We start from the raw sequence: 23,292 nt of genomic DNA on the forward strand, positions 1-23,292 counted from the left end.
ATAGTTAGGAATTTGCATTTACAAAACCTTGAAAATTCACTGAAAAAAACATAGGTTATAGACCATATATAGTTAGGGATTAGCATTTAAAAAACCTTATTTTATTTGCACAAAACCATTGAAATTCCATATATAGTTAGTTGCACTAACTATATATCGCGGACCCGCAATCCACTGCTAATGATGTCACATATTACATCATTCATGACATGGTCAGTGACATCACTGATGACATCACTGATGACATCTCAAATGACATCACTGATGACATCACTGATGACATCTCAAATGACATCACTGATGACATCACTGACATCTCATTTGACATTACTGATTACATCACTGATGATATCATTTATGTGATAATACATCTTCAGACTCTAATATAACCTTAGATACACTCAGTGTAAACAGGCACTCACAGACTGTCACACATCCATGGAGTTACTCACACACCTAGTCAGTCATGCAAAGAATCAATCACATCTCCATTTCCTCAACTATACAGTTATACACACCTTACTTATTCAAATATATACTAACACATATTTACTCTCTTATACAATCCTTGATACAAGTTCACAATGATTCATACAGCCACTCTCACATTCACTGGCTCTTATGTTCAGTTATTTATATATGTCAACTCTCACATGGAGTGTGTTTTACATATGTACTTACTTTGACATGTAGCACTGAGATATCCATTCACTCACCAATATACTCATGCACACAGTCAACTGTCCATACAGCTGTTTCTACATGCACTTTTGAACCCTTACACCTAGGGAATCAACTGCTCACACATCTATGCACAGATTTATACACCTCCCAGCCAACCACACACATACTCAGTCTCCCATACAAATACTTGGGCAACCATTCAATAACCCATATAGTTTCTGATATAGCTACTGATTTAAACATGCAGCAGTTTACAGAACAACATAAATAATAATTGCCAAATTAAGACACTTTAATCACTAACCCATGCACTCAGTGAGACACATTTAATCATTCTCTCATACAGTCAGTCATGCACCTACTAAATCCTTCATCCAGACACTTATACATCCACTCATTCTTCAATATGTAAGACATATTTTAACTTTACAGAAACATACAGTCACTGGGTGTTGTCATCAGTGATGTCATCAGTGATGTCATTTGAGATGTCATCAGTGATGTCATCAGTGATGTCACTGACCATGTCATGAATGATGTAATATGTGACATCATTAGCAGTGGATTGCGGGTCCGCGATATATAGTTAGTGCAACTAACTATATATGGAATTTCAATGGTTTTGTGCAAATAAAATAAGGTTTTTTAAATGCTAATCCCTAACTATATATGGTCTATAACCTATGTTTTTTTCAGTGAATTTTCAAGGTTTTGTAAATGCAAATTCCTAACTATATATGGTCTATAACCTATGGTTTTTTCTGTGAATATATATATATGTATATATATATATATATATATATATATATATATTAGTTGCACTAACTATATATCGCGCACCCGCAATCCACTGCTAATAATGTCACATATTACATCATTCATGACATGGTCAGTGACATCACTGAAGACATCACTGATGACATCTCAAATGACATCACTGATGACATCACTGATGATATCATCCAGTGACTGTATGTTGCAGTAAAGTAAAAATATGTCTTACATATTGATGAATGAGTGGATGTTTAAGTGTCTGGATGAAGGATTTAGTAGGTGCATGACTGACTGTATGAGAGAGTGATTAAATGTGTGTCACTGAGTGCATGGGTTAGTGGCTAAACTGTCTTATTTTGTGCATCATTATGTCAGTTGTTCTGTAACCTGCTGCATGTGTTGATCAGTAGCTATATGAGTAACTATATGGGTTATTGATTGGTTGCCCAAGTATTTGTATGGGAGACTGAGTGTGTGTGTGAGTGGCTGGGAGGTGTATGACTCTGTGCATAGATGTGTGACCAATTGATTCACTAGATGTGTGGGTTCAAAAGTGCATGTGGAATCAGCTGTATGGGCGGTTGACTGTGTGCATGAGTGTATTAGTGAGTGAATGGATATCTCAGTGCTACATGTCAAAGTAAGTACATATGTAAAACACAGTACATGTGAGAGTTGACATATATAAATAACTGTGCATTAGAGCCAGTGAATGTGTGAGTGGCTGTATGGATCATTGTGAACTTTTATTAGGGATTATATAAGAGAGTAAATATGTGTTAGTATATGTTTGAATAAGTAAGGTGTGTATAACTGTATAGTTGAGGAAATGGAGGTGTGATTGATTCTTTGCATGACTGACTAGGTGTGTGAATAACTCCATGGATGAGTGACAGTCTGTGGGTGTCTGTTTACACTGAGTGTATCTAAGGTTATATTAGAGTCTGAAGAGGTTCATCGTATTATCACATGAATGATGTCATCAGTGATGTGATCAGTAATGTCAAATGAGATGTCATCAGTGATGTCATCAGTGATGTCATTTGAGATGTCATCAGTGATGTCATCAGTGATGTCACTGACCATGTCATGAATGATGTAATATGTGACATTATTAGCAGTGGATTGCGGGTGCGCGATATATAGTTAGTGCAACTAACTATATATGGAATTTCAATGGTTTTATGCAAGTAAAATAAGGTTTTGTAAATGCTAATCCCTAACTATATATGGTCTATAACCTATGGTTTTTTCAGTGAATTTTCAAGGTTTTGTAAATGCAAATTCCTAACTATATATGGTCTATAACCTATGGTTTTTTCAGTGAATTTCATTGGTTTTTTAAAAGCTAATATCTATAGCTGTAAAATATATTCTTTATTACGTGACGTATCACATAGCCCGTGAGACGCCTCATGACGCATCGCATAACCGTGACGTATCGTCTCTGCAGCGCAAACAAAACCCGTAACGTAAGCGCGCCGGAGCACGCTTACAGATATATATATATTTTTTTAACCTTAATTAGACAAAATCCACACGTGCACATATCTTGAGGCCTTGCAAAGGCACATCAAACAAACAGTCCCTACAATTTTGCCAAGTTTGGTGGAAATCTACTCCTTTAAATTTTATTTTACTGTTTCTCTTGATTTTCCCCTTGTTACGCTTACCGGAACGCGACCCGGTATGCAAACAAACGCTCCAAAAACACAATATGTCGGACTCCCGTTACGCTGCCGGTTAGCTGCCCGTTTTTTTTGCCCCGCGGGGAACTTTAATAGCCCCCTCATCAATCCTAGGGGTTCAGGAGGGGTCTACCTTACCCCTTTCCTTCATTTACACCTTTTTTTTTTCCACCTCTTGTCTCTCGATCCCACCGAGAGACAAGATGGCGGCCGCACCACACTGTTTACAATGTTAACAGCCAATCAGCTTCTCCTCAGACTCCCGTTACGCTGCCGGTTAGCTGCCCAGTTAGCTGCCCGGTTCCCGTACCGGGACGGGCCTCTACGGCGAAAAATCGAATTTTTTTTTTTTGTTTGCCCCGCGGGGCACTTTAATATCCCCCTCATCAATCCTAGGGGGTCAGGAGGGGTCTACCTTGCCCCCTTTCCTTCATTTCCCCCTTCGTTTTTCACCACCTCTTGTCTCTCGATCCTACAGAGAGACAAGATGGCAGCCGCTCCGGACTGTTTACAATGTTGACAGCCAATCAGCTACTCCTCAGACTCCTGTTACGCTGCCGGTTAGCTGCCCGGTTAGCTGCCCGGTTAGCTGCCCGGTTCGCATACCAAGACGCGTCTCTACGGCGATAAAATCGGATTTTTTTTTTTTTGCCCCGCGTGGCTCTATAATATCCCCCTCATCAATCCTAGGGGGTCAGAAGGGGTCTACCTTGCCCCCTTTCCTTCATTTCCCCCTTTGTTTTGGCCTCCTCTTGTCTCTCGTTCCTACCGAGAGACAAGATGGCGGCCGCTCCGGACTGTTTAGAATGTTGACAGACACCGGAGAGCCAATCAGCTTCGATTCGCAAAGCTCCGTTACGCGAAAAGTACGCGAACCGGAGCGCTGCCCGGAGCGCTGTTACAGATATATATCTTTTTTTGAACGTTAATTTCTCAAAATCCACTGGAGCACATATATTGAGACCTAGCAAAGGCACATCGGGCTAACAGTCCTTACAATTTTGCCAAGTTTCGTGCAAATCCATTCAGCCGTTCGAGCTAAAAGTGAGGCCAACCGCCCTATGGAAATTAACATGGGAAAAACGCGTTTTGGGACCCCCCTTTTTTCTCAGCCCCCCCTTGACGAACCCCCCCCCAAATTTTCAGGGGCTGCTCAGAAACAAAATGTGCCATTTTCCTGAAAATTTCAGCCAATTCCGTCCACAAACGCCAAAGTTATTAGACATAGAATTTTCAAAAATCCCATAGAGAAAAAATCCTAACTATATATACCTACTGGCTATCGCCAGTAGGTAATATATATATATATATATATATATATATATACATATATACATATTATTACCAAAACATACACAATATTTTTACCGTAGGATAGCGAGAGGGTTACATTTATTATAACCACTCCAGTGAGTGCAACCGTAGGGAAAACATTGGTTAGCGTAGGGGTAAAAATTACTATTCCCACTCCCGAGAGTGCAATAGTAGGGAAAGCGTTGGATAGCGTAGGGGTAAAAATTACTATTCCAACTCCAGAGAGTGCAACAGTAGGGAAAGCATTGGATAGTGGGAGGGTAGAAATAACTATTCCCACTCTAAAGAGCGCAACAGTAGGGAAAACGTTGGATAGCGTAGGGGTAAAAATTACTATTCCCACTCCAGAAAGTGCAACAGTAGGGAAAGCGTTGGATAGCGTAGGGGTAAAAATTACTATTCCCACTCCAGAGAGTGCAACAGTAGGGAAAACGTTGGATAGTGGGAGGTTAAAAATTACTATTCCCACTCCAGAGAGTGCAACAGTAGGGAAAGCGTTGGATAGCGTAGGGGTAAAAATTACTATTCCCACTCCAGAGAGTGCAACAGAAGGGAAAACGTTGGATAGCGTAGGGGTAAAAATTACTATTCCCACTCCAGTGAGTACAACAGTAGGGAAAGCGTTGGATAGCGTAGGGGTAAAAATTACTATTCCAACTCCAGAGAATGCAACAGTAGGGAAAGCGTTAAATAGTGGGAGGGTAAAAATAACTATTCCCACTCCAAAGAGCGCAACAGTAAGGAAATCGTTGGATTGCGTAGGGGTACAAATTACTATTCCCACTCCAGAGAGCGCAACAGTGTGGAAAGGTCGATAGTGTAGGGGTAAAAATTACTATTCCCACTCCAGAGAGTGCAACAGTAGGGAAAGCGGTGGATAGTAGGAGGGTAAAAATTACTATTCCCACTCCAGAGAGTGCAACAGTAGCGGAAGCGTTGGATAGCGTAGGGGTAAAAATTACTAGTCCCACTCCAATGAGTGCAACAGTAGGGAAAACGTTGGATAGGGTAGGGTTAAAAATTACTATTCCCACTCCAGAGAGTGCAACTGTAGGGAAAACATTGGATAGCGTAGGGGTAAAAATTACTATTCCCACTCCAGTGAGTGCAACAGTAGGGAAAACGTTGGATAGCGTAGGGGTCAAAATTACTATTCCAACTCCAGAGTGCAACAGTAGGGAAAGAGTTGGAGAGTGGGAGGGTAAAAATTACTATTCCTACTCCAGAGAGTGCAAAAGTAGGGAAAGCCTTGGATAGTCGGAGGGCAAAAATTACTATTCCCACTCCAGAGAGTGCAACGGTAGGGAAAGCACTGGATAGCATAGAAATTAAAATTAATATTCCCACTCCAGTGAGTGCAACAGTATTGAAAGCGTTGGATAGCGTAGGGGTAAAAAATTACTATTCCCACTCCAGAGAGTGCAACAGTAGAGAAAGCGTTGGATAGCGTAGGAGTAAATATTACTATTCCTACTCCAGACAGTGCAACAGTAGGGTAAGCGTTGGATAGTGTAGGGGAAAAAAATACTATTCCCACTCCAGTGAGTGCAACAGTAGGGAAAGTAAATACTTCATGTATATTTGAAAATAAATTAAATATTAAAACCAATTACAAATTAATTAAAATTAATTCCCGATTTGAGATATTAAAATAATTATTCAATTTTAAATAATACAATTAATTTAATTAGTAAAAAATAATTACCTATTAATACAAAATATTTACAAATAACAATAAATTATTACAACATTTAAAAATAATTAACAATTAATTCAAAATAAATACCAATTTATATATTAATACATTTAATTAATTACAATTAAATAACTTCCCACCCAATTCCCCTATAAACCCACAACCCACTACAAAAATTAAACACATAAAATTAACATAATTATCAATTAATCAATTAATAAAAATTAATTACCAATTAAAATTAAATAATTACCGATTACAAATTAAATTAGAATTAAATCTAAATAAATACCAATAAAAAATATTTATTATTTATAATTAAATTACTTCCCACCCTATTCCCCTATAAACCCACAACCCACTCCAGAAAATAAATGAATACAATTAACATAATTATCAATTAATAAAAACAAATTACCAATTACATTGTTATGCCACATGTTGAGTGGGCTGTCCGAAATGGTTCCAATTGAATCATTGTACTGTCAAATGACACAGATGTTATTCTTGTGCTGCTTAGATTTGTTCCAATGTTCTTAAGTCAAGGTTTGTCAGAGGTATTGATACAATATGGAACAGGCAAGAGAAGACACTAAGGGCCCCATTAGGATGGCGGGCGGGCTTTGCCTGCCCGCCATCCTATCGGAAATCGGGACCGCCCGCCCTAAGGGCAGGGGTCCCGCACGCACCATTAGGATGTGCCCGCTACAGTGGCGGGCACATCCTGTATTTATAGTATTGTGGCGGGCGGAGCTCTGTGCTCCGCCCGCCACAATACTAAAAATGCTTTGCAGCATTTACAAAATCAAAGCGGCAGGCACCGCGCCGTGCCTGCCGCTTTGATTATGTAAATACAGGGGGGTACCACAGGTACCCCCCCGTGTGCCACCCCCTTTGGCCTTCACTCCGGGGGCCCACAGGGGGCCCCCAGAGTGAACACCGCCTGCCTTTCCGTGGCGGCATTGCCGCCGCGGATAGGCATTGCACTTGTGCGATTGTAATATGGCTTGCGGTGTCTCATAGACACCGCCACCATATTAATCATTTTCCACCCCGGCCGCAATGCGACCGGGGCGGAAAAGTGGCGGGCGGTGTTTCCCTATATTGCGGTCTCCCCATTGTAATGTGGCGGGGGGGAAAGGGTGGCGGGCGGTCATTTCTGTCGGGCGGATCGCCACCATGGAGGTGGCGATCAGCCTGACATCCTAATGGAGCCCTTAATTCGGCTTCATATTCTGTCCAAGAAACTTGACCCAGAGTTGCCCAGTGTTCTTATCAAGGTCGCTCTTCCTACAAGTGATGAAACTATGAGCAGAATTGGAACAAAGTATGGAGATTTAACTTCTGAACTTGTCAGTTTCTAAAAGGATTTGCTGAAAGCTACTTTAAAGACATAGAAAAATACCCTATGCATGTGTGGAACAGGGCTTCTGACTGTCACACATTTGACGATCTTTGGTACAGTCAGTTCAAGAGATCAGTCACGTTAAGTGACCTTCCGCTGGCATCATATTCTGTGCTTGGACACATTATAAGAATGTTCTACTTGATCAGAAAATGTGTAAATGTTACAGATCATGCATATGTAGAGAAAGGTCCATATGAATTTGGTTGGGAGAATATTGATGGGGTGCTAAAACCCCCAACATTTCTAAAGCCTCTACCCTTCGAACGTACACATGCATGTACTTGTAAAACCTGTGCTACAAAAAAAGTCCCTGTCGATACACTAAATCGATATTCTTGACATCAATATCATGAACAATTATATTTTTGACTTTCAACATTTAAAACTTGATATTATAGCACAACAATATTTAAAATTCAATATTATGTCTACTTACAAGGGAAGACATCCGCAGTCTAGTCGGCAGAGGCATATGCAGTGTCATTTTGAGGCATAAAAGAAGCAACTACTGTATTTCCTTCATTTCCTGCATTAGACAGAAGCTGATGAAACTGGGAAAGTCGTCCAGGAAATGTATCATGATTTCTACATTACACCAGCACAAAAGGGATCCGTGCACTTGTTTAGAATTCTTCAGAGCAAACATTGCCTTGAAAAATTGCTGAGGTAATGCATGTTTAGCTCAGAGCAACTTAGACACAGCTACCAGCAAAACATGCATAACTGAGAGATTTATCAAGCTAATACATGTGCTGAAGATACCAAATAGAATAGCACAGACCCCTTCTGTACTGGTGGAGCACAGACAATGGCATTATGATAGATTTCTCAGGCTTCTCGTGTGGTAGCGTGACCTTGATCATGGGAGCGCTATTCACAATAGCTCTCACATTTTGCGGCCACTAAATGACCTTCTGACACTGACAATCAGAGCATAAGGGGGTTAATGCTTACAAGAAATAAAACGCATATAAACTGGAAACTTAGAAAAATGACTTAATAATTCCTGTTGAATATTGCAAAAACAGAAATAGGACTGTAGTGTCTTGGTAAAACAAGTTGCATGACTCCTTGTTGGACTGGAGTTCTGTCATTAAAGCACGGTGCCTGTCTGCAGAAAAATCTTTCTTGCACGATGACCTGATAAGGCTAAAAGATGGGACAGTGTGTAACTATTTAACATTTGCAGCCTGATTCATCATTGGGCTGTTTTGCGAGTCTGAAATAGCGATTCATAAGGAATCGCTATTCCAGACTCGCAAAACGGTATTCATGTAGGAATCGCAAAAAAAAAGCGATTCCTACACATTCCTTATTTGCGATTATCAAATTGCTAATCGCAAATAAGGAAAAACTCCCCATTCCTTCCTATGGGCCAAAAGGCCCATAGGAATGAATGGGGAGTATTCCTTATTTGCGATTAGCAATTTGCTAATCGCAAATAAGATAGCGATTTGAAGGGTGCCAGGGGTGTCCAAAGGACACCCTGTAGCACCCCTTAAATGTACATTTGAACAGGTGTTGCGCACACATATGTCCAAAGGACATGTGTGTGTGTAACATGCAAAAGAAAAAAATGCACTAAAGTGCTTTTTACTCTTTTTTTCGCAATTTACCACCAAGTCAGACTTGGTGGTAAATTGCGACCAAATATTGCGATTTCGCAATTTCTAATTGGTTGATGAATTGCATTTAAGGAATCTCTATTAGAGATTCCTTAAATACAATTCCTCGCAAATGTGCGATTTCGGTAATAGCAATTTTTGCATTTGGGATGATGAATCCCAAATGCAAAAATCGCACTCGCAAAGGGCCAGATTCTCAGAATCTGGCCCTTTGTGAGCGCAATTACCTTTGATGAATCAGGCTGTTTCCTTAATTATTTGCAAATGCTCTTTTTACGGTTGTGCAACATTGTTTTCCTGCGAGTCTCTGTGAGAAATGCAGTAGATTGACAAGACACATCTTTAAGATTTGTCGCACTGTGTGTATTTTTTTTTATTTATTGTTGCTCTACAGATAATCTATTATATTCTATACCACATGAGCATGAGATTACAACCATTTAATTATTGTTTAAGAGGCACTGAGTGAAGCTGATATATCAATAGGTAGTGCACTCCTTGTGATTGGATGCTATGCATGCACAGTCATTATTGTTGTGGTGTCAATAATGGGAATTGTACAAAAATTCTGATGCTGAAGAATTCCTGCAAGATGTGAAGCTTAAATGGTGATTGTGTACTTCTACATATGAAGCTGGTGTATGATATCTGGTTCAGAGTGGTTGGTTTATGGGCTTTTCTGAATTACCTTTAATCATGCACATACTGTTAGATGTGATGTATGAATGGAGATTGCATATAAGACCTATCTTTGTGCAATTAATGTTAACATGCTAGTCAGTTTATATTTGAATGTGGTTCTAACATGCTGCCAATTTGGTTGTAGTTTAGGCTACGAAGGATACCGCTCTGTTGTAGTATGTGCTATATGTACGTAAAGTGTATATGAGTATGAGATTTGCGGTCAATATGGAGAGATGGCCTGCAGGTCTTCTAATATGTTCTGTGATTACTGACTTGCAACTGGAAGATGTATTAGTTAGTTTGCAATTTGAAGGTGTGTGTGCGCGTTACTATGATATGATGCGTAGAACAAATGTAGAATGTTAATGCGCGGAGGTAAATTTGTAAGATGAAATATGAATAAACCCTGTCTCATTGATTTGTGCTGTGCATGTGTAGACGTTGAGTGTAATGGCATGCCTTCTATCAACGTAGGCTAAAGACTCGATCGTGCTGGCCATCAGTTCATGGTGAACCCATGACTGCTTGCATGTTGATCTTTGTATGTTGTGAATGGCACATACGAGGTAGGATAAGCGATCAGGTCTGAGGGGGAGCCGCAGGCTTGCAGGTCTTTGAGCCATCGCCATGTTTCTGATTTGCAAATGCATCTTGTCCTGTGACTTATATTTGTCCTGAAGGTTTGCAAGGTTTCCTAAACTCTTTGCAAAGTTTCTGTTACTGCTTTCTTGTCATTACATATCTGCAGGGGTTTCTGGAAAGTAACAGGATTCATTAGTTAAATGTTGGTTAAGGAGTTGGTGTTTGAATGATGAAGTAATTGCCCTAGTCCTGGTTCATTTTTCTTTATTGTTTTTTGTGGAAAAGGAGGTGTGTAGTATGTTGTGTATGCCCCCTTCTGTGCATGAGTGAGATGGTGTTTGGAATGGTGAGAGTGGCTGGTGATGAGATAGAATGTTGATGTGAGTGATGGCTTATGCCTGGCAGTTTTGGGTTGAAGGGAGGATGAAGGCATGGCCAGCGCTAAAACATATTGTGCTATCATGAAATAAAGATATTTTCATTTTCTACCTAGGTGTCTCCAGACACATCTATAATGAAGCTTACCACCAGACTTAACAAAGTGTTTGATGCAAAGCTTTTATTTTTGAATTAATGTTTTTAAAGTGAATAGTTTGGTAGGGATTCTAGGGTGAAACCGTTCATTTGATGTGCTGATCTTAATGTAAAATATTATATCTGCAATCCGTCTTAGATGTGAACTTTTTATTTAAAATGTAAATGTAAATGTGTTTGAGCTTATATAGCACACAGCTACCCGCAGTGGGTTTTCCGGCGCTTGCTTAGGGAACCCGTCCTGGTATTACTCTGTGAGATAACCCCGGCAGGGTATCCACAAGGTGAAAGCCAGGCATCCCGCCGCAAGGGGCCATTGTGGAGATTAAGCAAGCTATTGCCCTGAGTCGCAGAGTGTGAACCCGTGAGTCGAGAAGGCACCGGAGCGAGAATTATCGAGTCCGTGGAATTTTGAGCCCAAGACCCACCGAAGCGGGGAATTGAACCCTGGTCCAGGGCCAATCTCAGATTCCGGGTCTGCCGCCTCTAACCCCTGAGCCACACTTCTCCACAAACACCAGTTTTAATTTGATTCTTCGTCATATCTTGAATGTATAACGGCGAGAATCATTTCATTCACAATACTGTTTGTAGGAGTAAACTTAATTTTTGCAATACTTGCTGCATTGTATAACTTTTTATGTGGAATAATTGCCTTATAGATTTCAGAATTTGGATGCAACAGTGATCTTTCTGAATAGAGTGACTTTTAATCATTAAATGGGTAATTCGGAATATGTGTTTGCTCTGGAAACCTATAACTTTCAAATTTAATTACAAAGCAGCATATCGTTTTATAAAATGGTTTCATTATTCAAAGTTTTCATTTTTAAATATTTAATTGTTGCATTTTTCTTTTTCTAATACCCATGTCATTGTGAAATATGTTATTTGAAATATTCATTTAACAGAAAAAAATAAATTCGAAATACTGGCTTCACTGGAGACCCTTTCAATTAGAATGCTGGTTTTGATATCAGCGTTTCACGTGCAGTAATGAACTCAATGTAAAAATGTAATTTCAAAAGTTGGCATATGGGTGAATGTTCCTAACGAGTTCTTGTTCAACTTTCCTGTGAACACATCTCTTTGTTCCTCATGACCACTGTGTCCTGGCAAGTTTGTCACACCAGCACCATTGACACCTGGGCAATGGCAAGCAGCACTCTGCTGCTACCTGCCAGACGGCATAAACATGGGCATTCCCAGATGTGAGTTCTGTGCTCTCTGTGCCCCATGGATGAAATTAGATTTTACTAATATGTTCCCCAGAAAGGAGGAATCAGACTGGGGTTTCTGTTGTCTCTGTTCTGTTGGTTTTTGGATGGCAGTCTGGGCTGGACTGTTTCAGTTTTGCATTAAGAGTGGTCTCTGTCTGTAGTGACAGAAAGCGAGCATATAACGAACAATAATGTGGTCAGAATACTTACAAGCGGTTGAGATAAAGTCAGTCATTCCACCCATCTTATCTTTGAATTCCCAGTGAGACACCCCATGTGCGTGGGTAGGCCCACACGAGAGTCTTGAATTTACTGTGCGAAAGGGATTAAAACACAGTCTTAATGATGAGGCCCTCAAAGCCAAACAAGGGCATGCTTTTGTTTCCATTCATATGGGATATGGCTTGACCTTTCTAGATGATCTGTTCCCAGTGGAGAAAGAGTGATTTGCATATGGTTGAGCCAAATCTGAAGGGGCACGGTGAGCAAGTAAACAATGAACTGGCATGTAGCTAAGATGAATTTCAGCAATGACCCATCACTTTTTTGTATTTCATAGTTATCAGCCCTAGGTTTCTTGGCAATGTCTACATATGTCTACCTATGGGTCCTGGCCCTCTGTGCCACAAGATTCAAGATGCACTGCACCAATGAGGCCAAACAAGGCCAACACAGATTTTCTACTTTGGCATAATAAAGTTACAATCAAAGGGTGATGGAGCAGATTTCATCTGCAGTCAGGCATTGTTTATTTTTGTGCTTCAGACAGACTGCATTTAAATTGTCACACACATTTTGGTGCAAGTTAAAACCATGGCACATGAAAAACATGAAAGTGAGGCCTATTCAGTCTGAAATGCTTTTGCTGAATTAACATGTGTTTTTTTCAGTGTAGAGAAAAGTGGCCTTTTTAGCTTTGAAGATTAATAGAATGTGCTTCTCTCTTCCCAGCTCATCCCTTATAGTCTAAATTCACTATTTCTGTCTTAAGAGACTTTGACTTGCTGCATATTTTGATAAATATTTTCAGTTAATAACACCTCTTTTTATAATGTGTGTGAATTAATAATGCACCAAACACTACACAGGGGGCTAAATGCTTTTTGCATGAAAAGCTATCTAAAACACTAAAGCATGTTGCTGTGTGTGTTGTATTAACTGTGTGCACTATATTAACTGTGTGTGCTTTTAAATTTTACACTAAAGCATACAAATGCTATGTTGCACATTGCACATTTATTTTGCATGTTGTCATAAATAATTGAAAAGCTGCTTTACACTAATATCTTGGCTAGGTAAACATTTATAAGGGGTATTAGATGGGGTTGGGAAACATAATGGGCTGATTTACATGAAATTAATATTTTCTTTGTGTTTGTTTTATTTTTGGGCCTACCATTAAATGGCTGCCTGTGAATCCAGCAAGGCTATGACTTGCATTTTCAGAAAAGAGTGCATGCGCAGACTGTAGCAGCTTTCCTCAAACCATGAAGAAGTCAAGGACATCTTGAACTGTACATTCTTGTGATTGTGCCAATGTACCAGTTTGATAAAGTATCCGTCCTGCGGCGCTGTGACAGGAAGGAAGGAAAACTATAGAAACATTTTCCCTAGCAATTGATGCAAACGTATAAAATGTATTTATTATGTATGCTTCTTTTGTTAAAACTGGTATAGTCAGGATTTTAGAATGAGTCAGGAGAGTGAGACCTCATGCCATCATGACTGACCAATCACGTACAGGTTTTCCTGAAGATGCAACATTTTTGTGTAGACTGCAATGAATTAGAGTATAAATAATGACCTCGCTGGAGTGGCTTTGGCTTCTAGGCTCACATGGCTTTTTGCACATAGGGCTTTCTTAGCTCAGCTGGCTTCTTGGTCATTTTGGCTTAGGCTTTGCTTCATTCTATGGGTTAGGTACGAGATCGTCACGTGTGCAGCCTTGGGCGTCCGAGGAGAGTCAGGTGGGGGGGTTCCCTGGTGATTTTTTTTCCAAAAGATTGGCACGTCATATTTTGGCACTGCAGGCCACATTCCTTTGAGGTTCTGTGAAGGGCAGGCTGTCTCACTCCCTGCTTGCTCTTTCAGACACAGACAGATGCAGAAGAGCAGCAACAGATAGGAAGGCTTTTTATATTTAGATGCTAAACTTTAAGTTTATGCTTTGACTAATTAATTAGGTCTAAAAAGATGTATTTGTCTTATGCATTTATTACTCTTTATGGGAGATGTTTGCCAACTATTTAATTATTGATTAGCTTTGCAAGACTATTTATCTTAGAAACTCATTAAGAGTTTTGACTGAAATTTTGGACCACATTTTCTTTCCTATATGTAATGCTTATATGCAGACTGTAATGTGTTCTGTAGTAATGCTATTTTTCGTGTTTTCCAAATTCTGTAACCTGATTGATATTGTACTAATGAATAAAGGGCCAGAGAAAAATGTAACTTTTGACTAGAAAATAAAAAACCCTTTAAAAATACTCAACAACTCTCTTTATTTGCTTGAATGATAATTGCATTTTTGACTGTTCATGATTATTTAAAATCTCCTGAAGGTAATACATGGTGTGAAGGGCCCAACACCTTTTTCAGCGGTAAATTAGAGGTAGCATGAGGGTTTTAGATTGGGAAATTACCAGAAGAAATTACCGCTCCATCAAGTACTTTGCTGCAAATGCTCAAAGACCCCCAAAAGCCACCTTGAATCAACCCTCTTGCCCACGAACACAAAAGTAGTCAGCACCGCACTTTTCTGGATTCCAAATTCCAAGAAAGTTTCAAAATGTCCTAATCCTATAGATCCTCTGAGGCTAATCCCAACTCCTACGAAGCTTTGCTTACAATACCAAGTGATTGACCCTAAGCCGTGCCTGCATCCTGAGTCCTTTTGAGGCAATGTACTCCTCAGCCTATTGGAATCTTGGATTGCTATCTCGAAATCGGCATTGAAAGAGCTTGGTTGTATTTAATATAAAACTGCACCTAAGCTTCTTAATCAGGGAAAGCTTCCTCCCATTGTGCCCCTACCCCATTTGTGTCACTGTTGCACAGTTCCCTCCAAACTCACTGTGCAACCTCCTGTAGGAAACGTTGTGTAAGCATTAAACAGTGGCTGAATGCTAGTTTTCTAGATATTGAGGAAAGTTATGTGAAGTTTTTTGGTACACCTCTGTAATCTTGCATAATTTCAGAATTTCGTGAAATTTGAAAAAGTTCCCCCATTTTGCATTATATGACATTTCACATGATTTTTGTTGCTGCAAACTGGTACGAGTAGAAATGGTATAATTTTTTCCTTGAACTGTGTACTGTAATATCTCGCATGACTTTTGGTGTGAGCTACCCCTTGCAGAAAAAGTTACTTGCAATTCCAGCAAAGTGTATTTTTGACAATGTGTGTAATTTCACGAAAAAATTCACATTTTGCACACGGTGGAAGAATAACTCTGTCTTCTTGATGAAGCTGGTGGAAGAATAACTGTCTTCTTGTTGAAGCTGAAAAACCTTAAGTTGTATTGACTGATGAATAAACCGATGCTGCAAATCGCCAACCTTCAGTGGCAGCTCCTCCGCTATGGCAGAGGAGCGTTGCCCCACTGCTTTCCAGCAGTGAGAGAAGCGGAAACTTGAAATTATAATAACTTTCAATTATTATCAATTTATGTTTGTGTTGCTTTGCAGGCGGGCGAGGCGGGGCTGTTCTGCTCTTGGAGCAGGGCAGGCGGGAGTGGTTTACTCCTAAGTGCGCAGTAACTGTTTACTCGGCCTGTTTAGTCTGCCCTCTGGGCCCACCCAAACCAGTCATGCGCACTTGGCTTGTTTTCCATGCAGGCTGGATTACAGTATGCGCGGAGAGCATGCCTAGGCCTCCATTCCCTCGTTGAGCTTCAAACCAGGACGCTCAAAACTAATCACAACGCTGCATTGATGCATTGCTGCATTGCTGCATTGTGATTGGTCAGGGGAGCCTGGATGCCAATCAATCACAATGCTGCGTTGCAGCTTTGTGGTTCGTCAGTGGGGCCTAGGTGTGCTTCCTGATTCTTGAGGAGAGCACGGGGCAGAGACGCAGGACCCGGTAGGAAGGTAAGTTAATTTAAAATAAAACATTGTTTTGTTTTGCCCATCCTCACGCACAACAACAAAAATGTTGCCTCCCAATCCCTGCTCCCTCGACCCACCCGCCCCTGCTCCGCCACCCGCGAGCCGTGCTGGCCGCCGCCACTGCCAACCCTGGGAAACAAAACTCCCTATAATCGCACATTTGCCAGGTTCAAGTGTAAAGTCATAACTGTTGGATTTTATTCCTGAAAGTGCCGTTGCAAACCAACGCCAATCCTCCCTTCATAACAGAACCCAAGAAAATTAGAATTTCTTGTTCAATTGCCTCATTCTAAGCATGGCACATTGGACGCAAACAATGTTTGCCCCTAATTTGACATGATCAGTTGGGTGACATTTTTTCTCCTACCCTGTGATGTTTCCAGGTTTGTACCCGGAGGAATTGACAGAGAGAGAGAAGGTCCCAGGTTTTGGAGGTCAGAAATGGTGAACCAAACTGTTTTATCGTGCAATAAAACTCAAACTGCATGTTATTCCCAATTCAAACATGTAGAACTAATAAGGCAGAGGTTACAAAGTTGCAAGCAAAAAATGGCATGTGTGGTGGCAGTTTTTGCACTGGCCAATTGTACTCTGCAGTAGAGTGGGAGCAGAAATATTCAACCCCGTAAGGCCTATTGAAAGTTAAGGCCCATTGAAAGTTAACTACATATGTAGGAACTGACGTGGTGTGGAATCCTTAAGTATTGCATTTTTTAAATGAAACAAGTGCTAAAGATGGGCATATATTGTTTGGGGGAAAAGTAAACTGCAACGAAGAGTGTTTGATCACTTTGAAAAAAAAACAGCAAGAAATGCAAACCAGAGACCCCCATACAGCTCATCTTACTGGACCCCACGTTTCTTTAGAAAAGTACCTGTTCGCTTCTTGACACCATGGCGTTGTCACGAGTGATCTGGTAACTTATAGGTTTCGATTGGCCGGGTAGGTTTATGGAAACTTCCAAATTTAACTCTTGCTGGCCTGGTGCTTCCATCACGTACTGTGCCATAGCCTGGAACACCATGACTGTTGCCTGGATATGAATGAAAGACACAATGTGGTCACATAATTAATTGCAGGTTAATTTTTTATGTAATATGTGTGTCTTTGGTATGTAATCCGAATCTCAACTGATGTCAGTTTAAATGTCTGTGTCTCTCATAGACACATTTCTTAGAGTCACTGTTTTCATGGTGACATCAACATGCCACTAGACCCACTGTTATGCAGACAATCCCACTGCCAGTATCACCCCAGCAACTCCCATGTAGCACTCCACAACATATGCGCAAAATGTAACCTCAAAGACGCATGAAGACTGCTACACCCGACCACAAGAGACTACACCTTTTACTCGAATACAAACAATTCACACACAAGAATAGATTATATCCCAATGTCAGGGAGTCACACACACTTGATTGAAGAGGCCACAATAGAACCAAGACTACTCTCAGACCACTCTGCAATCGGCCTAAAAATGGCTGGCTCCCACAACGAGACCACCCCCTGAAGATGGCGATTCAGAAGTAACACTGCTATAGACCCTAGTCACAAAAAAGAAGTTAAGGAAGTCCTAGCTAGATATAAATCCAATAGCGATACAGAGGAAGTCAGTATAAACACATTGTGGGACGCACTAAAAGCCACTATCAGCGGGAAAGTAATAGACATCTCCGCTAGACTCAATAAGAACCCTTGTGTTTTTAATTGTGACCTCATGAAGATCATGTCTAATGACGAGCAGAGCTCACAGCTTGAATCCAGCAGCGCACCACCAGTAAAAAAGACAAAAAGCAATAATAAGTTGTCAACAAAACGCAAGTTGCCCCTGGTTGGAAATAAATTGACCCCTGTCAGTAGAAATAATGGATTGCCTTCTATAAATGAGCCAGTCAATGAAACCACACAGGGAGGTCTGGCACAAGCAACCCTCTTAGAGCTCCTGGAAAATTCATTAAAAGTGTGCTTTGAACCAGTTCTGGCTGTCCTTAACAGTATTGACACGTCCATAAAAAAAATTGAATAGATCAAGCTTGAGCACTGTCTTGAGCACTTTTAAAAGCTCTGTGGAGTGCAGGCAAAGCTCAGAGACTCTCATTACACCCACCGCAGGCCTCAACCAGGGGGTATTAGGCGAGGGCCGCATACAAGAGGCTGGCAGGAAAAATAGCTTTACCCGTACTGCCAAGTTCATTTGAGTGTGCCAGCCTAGGGTACAATCAGGATTGCCGAGGAGGCCCAGCAAAGGTCCTAAACCTCCATCTAAAAAACATCTAGCTGGTGTAAATTATCAAGGAGCATGCATAAGACCTCAAAGAATTCTGCACCTCCCTCTGGAAGCAACACCGCTAGTAATAGTTGAAAAAAAATGTCCCCCCTAGCCGAACAGCACTGCCAAATAAAAACAAGGTTATCCACTGGCTCCAGAAAACTGAACACTGGTTTAGTTGTGAAGAACTCTACAGGAGTATACATAACATTCAACGCTTGTCTTGTATAGGCCTTCACCCAAAAGAGACACGTGGGGATTGTATCGTGGTCAATTTTTGGAATAAACACATGGTAGGCTGTCTTCTGGATACAGTATCACAACTGCTCCCAACAAGAGGAGGAATTAAGGCAGTACCCTTGGGATACTTCTAAAGGTCCATTAGGCAAACCCTCCAGCAGGTGTTTTCTGTTAATAGGGGTGCCCCAGAGCAACCAGCTATTGCAACTTACAACTGCGTTTCACCCCTCGAGCAAATTGATTGACTACATACACAGGGGACTGCCTTGGCTGAAGCTTATGCTAACCAGGATGGGAGAGGAACAATACTGGGCTCGCGTCCAAGGTTAAAAACGATGACTGGTTGGATTTTATAAAAGGCTACAACATTATTTGTCTACAAAAAAAAGATGGTTTTATATCTATTAATACACCAGCTGTCCACTCGCTTGGACATGACCGAGGTGGCTTGCTCACCATAATAACAACTCTGGGTAACAAAATAAGATCTTTTAACCTGGACACTCTGCACTTTCAATTTATTAATGTCACTTATGAACTAAATGTCAAACTCATAATTGTACATTTTTATCATAACAATTGTATTTCTTTTAATACAGAAATAGCGGCTAGCCATGAAACATTATGAAGTAAACACATTATGGAACTGAACAGAGACTATATAATACTATGGGGTGGGGATTTTATTTGTAGACTTTGCACATTATCACAGGTTTCCTTTTGTACCCATATGGAAGACTTCTCTGAGGGCTAAAGCCATTTTGATCACACTTCCTGCGGAAATGTTTTTAACTCTATTTTATCTAAATTTTCTCTTTTTTTAACTACTGATTTGACTTTGGGGGCTAGGCAGGAGGAGATTACGCATACTAGTTGTGGTAGGGGCAGTCTTATTGATTTTATTGCTATTTCTGACTGTTATAAGCCCAAGTCAGTACATTTTTCAATCTTAAAAGTACCTTTTAGCAGCCATTTCCTCTAGGGATCCACTTTGAAATACAAACCAGGAATCTGCCCCCAGTAGTAGCACCTCCCTTAATCCATCATAAAAATAAGATTCTCATGTGTAAATGGGCTTCCATGTTCCCTGAGGTGGTTTTGGGAAAACGTTTCGAAAATATAAGTCACAATTCTTGACTTGCCTCGAAGATGAATCAAATCTAAAGACCATGCTAGCAGTGATCACAGACATTTCTATAAATTTAAATGAAATTCTAAAATGTGACAGAAGGCCCACGGCCCGTAAACAGTTTAAGAGGTTCAATAACGATTGTGCAAGGAGTCGTATCATGCTAATCGGAGCTTTAAAACAAAATCCCAGAGATTTAGTACGGGTAAGAGCCTGTAGACGCCAGCATAAAAAGACTCAAGCAAACCGAATGGAGACTGTCAGGAAGGAGGCGTGGGAGAGGCTATACGAGGCGAGCATTACTAAAAATAGTAGTCTATTCTGGAAGGCCATCAACGCCCCCTTTATTCAAGATAACCATAACACCACCGATGTTACTCTCCCCTCAAACAAGTGGGTTGATAACTTTCAGGCAATTTATAACAACAGAGGGAACTGACCTGGCAGTAAAGAATGCTGTAATTACACAAAAGGGGCTGCAAGAAAACTAGACCCACCAACAATTAAGGAAGTTACAAACGCTTTAGTCCTGACAAAGAAAAGGCTGCCAGTCAGGATGGTATACCAGCCGATCTATCCCTGGCAAAGCCCGACCTTTGGCTCCAAATTTTAACCAACATTTCATGCTGTGTTACAGTTATGAGTCCCCCAGAATCCTGGTTAACAGCAAAAATTGTCCCTGTTTTCTTAAAGGGAGATAGGACGAACCTCAAATGTTACCGCCCAATATTATTGATTGACACCACATATAAGTTGATGGGTAGGGTTTTACTTGACCACATGGAAAGTTGGATAGCAGAAAAGGGTAAATTCTCAGACATCCAATATCATTTTAGAAGGGGCCTGGGTACAGTGGAGCAATGCCTGAACCATCGCCTGGTAATTAGCAAATACACCATGGCAAAAAACACCAATCTTTGCTAAGCCTTCATGGACCTGACATCGGCCTTTAACTGTGTGATGAGAGGGAAATTATGGCGAAAGATGTTAGGTATGGGCATAGATGCCCCCAGTCCATTTTTTAGTGCAAATACATCAGGATGTTATGGGCAGAGTAAGATATGGGGCGAATGGAGAATTATCAACCCCAATTAAAATGAATAGTGGTGTCCGAAAGGGGTGTGTGTTAGCCCCCATCCTGTTTTGTTTATATGTAAATAATCTGGAGGGTTTCTTGAATGAAGGGGCGATCGATGTGCCACTGGGGAAGTGGAGAAACCTCCCAACACTATTACATGCAGATGACTGTGTACTGATTTCCAGAACAGGAGTGGGCCTGCAGACCCTCCTCAACAGATTTAATGAGTTTTTGAGCAAGTTGGGCCTGCAGACCAGCACTGCTTAAGTCACAGGTCATGGTGGTGGTGAAAGCCAACCACAAAATAAGACCCTGCTTTATTAATAATGAAAACTTGTCCCAGGTGTCATCTGTCCGCTACCTAGGCCTTATATTTGATCAAAAAGGTTCATGGGCCCATCTCTTAGAGGTCAAGAAGAGGAGTTTCGATAGAACGCTTAGGCCATTTTTGGGTTTTCTAGGAAATTCGTCGGTAGACCGACTGAGTCCCTCATTAATGTCTACACCGCCCGATGCTCTGCTGTGAATTTGCATGGTGCTGGGGTGTGGGGTTATTGAAATTTGTCCTCCTTTGTAGAACTATGTGCGGGACGCTCTGGATATGACGAGTCATTTACAACTCGCTTTTGTGGAGATTGGATTAATCATACCTCTCCTTAACTTCGGGAAGACACTTCGGAACAAGATTCCTGCCTCCCCCGTTAAGGTCATTAGACTTGACTTCTCCCTGATTTTGAACTGCAATAGAGATTTTCTACTTTATCAATAGAGGAGCCTATTTATAAGGCCCTTTTTGCATTTTTATCACTCGATCATTTTGGTTCGAGATCTACTGAACATGACAAGAGGGACTTGTTTTACAAGCAACTCTATGTCCTGAAGATGGTCTGATGGATGCTATTGCCACAACAGACCAAAACGTCGACTGTCACATCTATTTCCCTAGCAATTAAGGCGTTTGAGGAATTGTTCTGCTGAACATTCATTTTGTGTACAACTACATGATGTTTAGACTTTTGCAACGTTTAGCCACCAACTTGGGCCTAACGAATAAGTAACAAGTTTATATGAAATTTGACTAAAATCAGTGAATAAAATCAGTGAACACCAAGGGTGTATTGGGTTTACCACGAGGTCTATTACCCCATCATGTTAATGCGCTCAATCTTGGAAAATGAAGAACCGGCCCTCAACCGGGAATTAATCCAAGATTGTTTAAACTGTGACCATGCTTATAAAATTCCATGGCTCAGCTACGTTATGACCCAGCTAACCCGTATGGGGGGGGGGGAGGATTTCTTCACAAACCCTCAGCTTATCACCTCTATCGCAAAACCCCAAATTAAAAGAGATTTTCTAAAGATTATAAGAGATCATTGAGAATATAAGCAGCGCAGTAAAAAGCAGGTAGCTTATTATTTACCCTTGATTACCACTGAAGGAATTGAACCATATGTTGTGTACCCTTTTAGCCATTTTTTTTAATTATCTTACTAGATTCAGATTTGGCATTGCATATTTATTGGTCTTGTATCCTAGTCAACCATACCACGAGGCCCATTTGGACCCATGCCACTGTGATGGTAATTCTAGTCAGAATATGCTGCACTTTCTTTGCTTCTGCGAGTTATACCACAAACCACACAGGGAATACATTATACCACTTCTGAGGGTTCTGAATATCAAAAATGTAGGCCAGCGTTGTTTTAGCTCTGACTACTCCAATCTGAATACATTTGCAAAATGATATATAGATTTATTCCTGCTGCAATTCGCTTAAGGTGGTAAGTTAGAAAATAATTTTTAATCTTTCTGGCGCTGCTAAAAAAGTACTATCACACTTTAAGAATGATTGTCATTAAGGCAGTATTTAACTGGCTGAACCACAAGTTTCACCTGAGAGTCGATGATAATAGGAAAATGAACTGCACTCGACTGAAATCTGTCGGTTTCTGGGAAAAGTTATTATGCACTTTATTAAATGGACACATGCCCTGTCTACATACTGTTGATTAACCAGGAAAGCTTTTCACTGACAAATAGCACTAAGCACTTTGAAAAATGATTGTTTTTATTGCTGGGGCCTGGTGTTGCATTTTAAAAAGAAAAATGGTCTTGATGCAGTTGATAATTGATAATGTTTTATTGATGAACTGCACTTGGGCTAGCTGCTCATGGCTAGTTTCATGTCTCTCGTGTATTTTAAATATCTTGGGGTTTCTTTGTGTGTGTGACTTTTATGGTTTATCA

General features: G+C 40.6%; 1 protein-coding gene across 3 annotated transcripts in view; it reads right to left on the reverse strand.

Annotated features, from left to right (window-relative positions):
• LOC147748463 (A.superbus venom factor 1-like) overlaps positions 1-23,292 on the reverse strand; it is a 1,277,467-nt gene that overhangs the window by 308,886 nt on the left and 945,289 nt on the right. For all 3 annotated transcript variants that reach the window (XM_086962056.1, XM_086962049.1, XM_086962065.1), the window contains one exon: positions 17,198-17,356. In XM_086962056.1, the coding sequence (XP_086818182.1) occupies positions 17,198-17,356 (159 nt within the window). The remainder of the gene's footprint in view (positions 1-17,197; positions 17,357-23,292) is intronic.

Source organism: Lissotriton vulgaris, chromosome 1_1 (genome assembly GCF_964263255.1).
Source record: "Lissotriton vulgaris chromosome 1_1, aLisVul1.2, whole genome shotgun sequence".
In the NCBI taxonomy this organism is placed as follows: Eukaryota; Metazoa; Chordata; class Amphibia; order Caudata; family Salamandridae; genus Lissotriton; species Lissotriton vulgaris.